This window comes from Cynara cardunculus, unplaced genomic scaffold, assembly GCF_001531365.2.
Source record: "Cynara cardunculus var. scolymus isolate 2C unplaced genomic scaffold, CcrdV1 Un_Scaffold_4979, whole genome shotgun sequence".
NCBI lineage: Eukaryota > Viridiplantae > Streptophyta > Magnoliopsida > Asterales > Asteraceae > Cynara > Cynara cardunculus.
Genome location: NW_020202175.1, coordinates 21,885 through 23,053, shown reverse-complemented (window position 1 = coordinate 23,053; position 1,169 = coordinate 21,885). Strand labels below are relative to the sequence as shown.

The following is a 1,169-nucleotide window of genomic DNA, read 5'->3' as shown; positions in this document are numbered from 1 at the left end:
ACTCTCAAGCAGAAGTTGTGCAATGCACCCATCCTATCTCTACCTGAGGGTTCAGAAAACTTCGTAGTCTTTTGTGATGCTTCGCATCAAGTGTTAGGTTGTGTATTGATGCAGAAGGATAAAGTCATTGTCTATGCCTCGAGACAACTAAAAGTGCATGAAAGGAATTATACTACGCACGACCTTGAGTTGGGAGTAGTAGTATTTGCACTTAAGATATGGAGGCACTATCTCTATGGCACAAAATGCACCATCTACACTGATCATAAAAGCCTTCAACACATCCTCGATCAGAAAATGTTGAATATGAGGCAAAGAAGATGGGTTGAATTGCTTAGCGATTACGATTGTGAGATCAAATATCATCCAGGCAAAGCCAATGTTGTGGCCGATGCTTTAAGCTGAAAGGAAAGAATAAAACCGTTAAGGGTAAGAGCTTTGGGAGCCTTAGTGAAAGCCAGTTTGAAAGCCCAAATACTGGAGGATCAAAAAGAATCTCTAAGGAAGGAGAACTTGAAGAATGAAATTTTGCATGSCATAGAGTCCAAATTTCAGATGAAGTCTGATGGAGCGTATTATTTAGGAAACAGAGTTTGGATACCTAAGATTGGCAATCTTAGGCCAATTATTTTGGACGAAGCTCATCGATCAAAATATTCGATTCATCCAGGAGCAGACAAAATGTCTAAGGATTTAAGAGCATACTACAGATGGCCGGGAATGAAGAAAGACATTGCACTATATATAAGTAAGTGTTTAACTTGTGCAATAGTTAAGGCCGAACACCAGAAACCTTCAGGTCTGCTCCAGCAGCCCGAAATTCCTCAATGGAAATGGGAGCAGATATCGATGGACTTCATAACTAAGTTACCCCGATCTGGAAAAGAGCATGATGCCATTTGGGTGATTGTAGATCGATTAACAAAATCTGCTCATTTCTTGTCAATCCGAGAAGACTATAAGATGGAAAAGTTAGCTCACATATATATAAATGAAATCGTCGCTATGCATGGGGTGCCTACTTCCATTCTATCAGATAGAGACAGCCGTTTTACGTCAAGGTTCTGGCAATCGCTTCAACAAGGTATGGGTACTCGTCTGGATCTTAGCACTTCTTATCATCCCCAGACAGATGGACAAACCGAAAGAACAATCCAAACCCTGGAAGA

The 1,169-nt window shown here is 40.8% G+C and overlaps 1 protein-coding gene across 1 annotated transcript in view; it reads left to right on the top strand.

Annotated features, from left to right (window-relative positions):
* Positions 1-405, top strand: part of LOC112504250 — a 2,514-nt gene extending 2,109 nt beyond the window's left edge. Inside the window, exon 2 of the mRNA XM_025108186.1 lies at positions 371-405. Within this exon, the coding sequence (XP_024963954.1) occupies positions 371-405 (35 nt within the window). The remainder of the gene's footprint in view (positions 1-370) is intronic.
* Positions 406-1,169: the final 764 nt, after the last annotated feature.